Below are 722 nucleotides of genomic sequence, written 5' to 3'. Positions count from 1 at the left end.
TCGCCCGTCTGGTCGCTTCGGCGAGCAGAAGCACTACTTCAGCGGTAAGCACAAACTGTACGGTCTCAAGATCGAGGCATCGGTCTCACCTGAAGGTCTCTTGGTGGACATGAGCGCGCACGAACCAGGTTCGGTGTCTCACATCACCATGTTTCGTGACCGCCAGGACATTCATGCTGCGGCCCTGGTCAAGGACGCAAGTGAGTCCGTGATCAACGACAACGGTGAACTCTTTCAGGACTTTCCTGCATCGTGGGCTGTGCTGGTGGATAAGGGCTACATTGGCCTGACTGCGTCGACGCGAGCTATCCACCCGAAGAAGCGTCCCTCGAACTGATCCCTCGATCGCCACGACCTGGAACGGAACGCCAACGTCTGGTCTGATCATGTCATCGTGGAGAACTTCTTCGGGAGGGTGTGTCTCCTTTGGAAGATCTCCTACGCAACGTTTGTGTGGGGTACGAAGTGCTACGATGCCATTCAACGCCTTACCTTCGCGCTGACCAACTTCCACCTGACGCTCATGCCCCTGCGCCAAGACGATCAGCATCAGTACCGCGTAGTCCTGGCACGTTACCGACGTATGGTGGAAGAAAACAACGCCAAGCGCGCCGCCATCCTGCGTCGCTACGCTGTTCGTCGCGCGGAGAGAATGGCTACGGAGTCGTTGCGTTCTTCTTTTGCTGCTCGCGTGTCTTTCTCACCTTCCGCGAACACCCGCC

General features: G+C 57.3%; 1 protein-coding gene across 1 annotated transcript in view; it reads left to right on the top strand.

Moving 5' to 3' along the window:
• Positions 1 to 337, top strand: part of H257_07630 (hypothetical protein) — a gene marked incomplete at both ends in the record, with an annotated part of 582 nt that extends 245 nt beyond the window's left edge. Inside the window, one exon of the mRNA XM_009833217.1 lies at positions 96 to 337. Within this exon, the coding sequence (XP_009831519.1) occupies positions 96 to 337 (242 nt within the window). The remainder of the gene's footprint in view (positions 1 to 95) is intronic.
• Between the last annotated feature and the right edge of the window lie 385 nt (positions 338 to 722).

Source organism: Aphanomyces astaci, assembly GCF_000520075.1.
Source record: "Aphanomyces astaci strain APO3 unplaced genomic scaffold supercont1.16, whole genome shotgun sequence".
NCBI classification, from domain to species: Eukaryota; Oomycota; class Saprolegniomycetes; order Saprolegniales; family Verrucalvaceae; genus Aphanomyces; species Aphanomyces astaci.
Note: the sequence above shows the minus strand (reverse complement) of the source record. Positions and strands in the feature narration are given on the sequence as shown.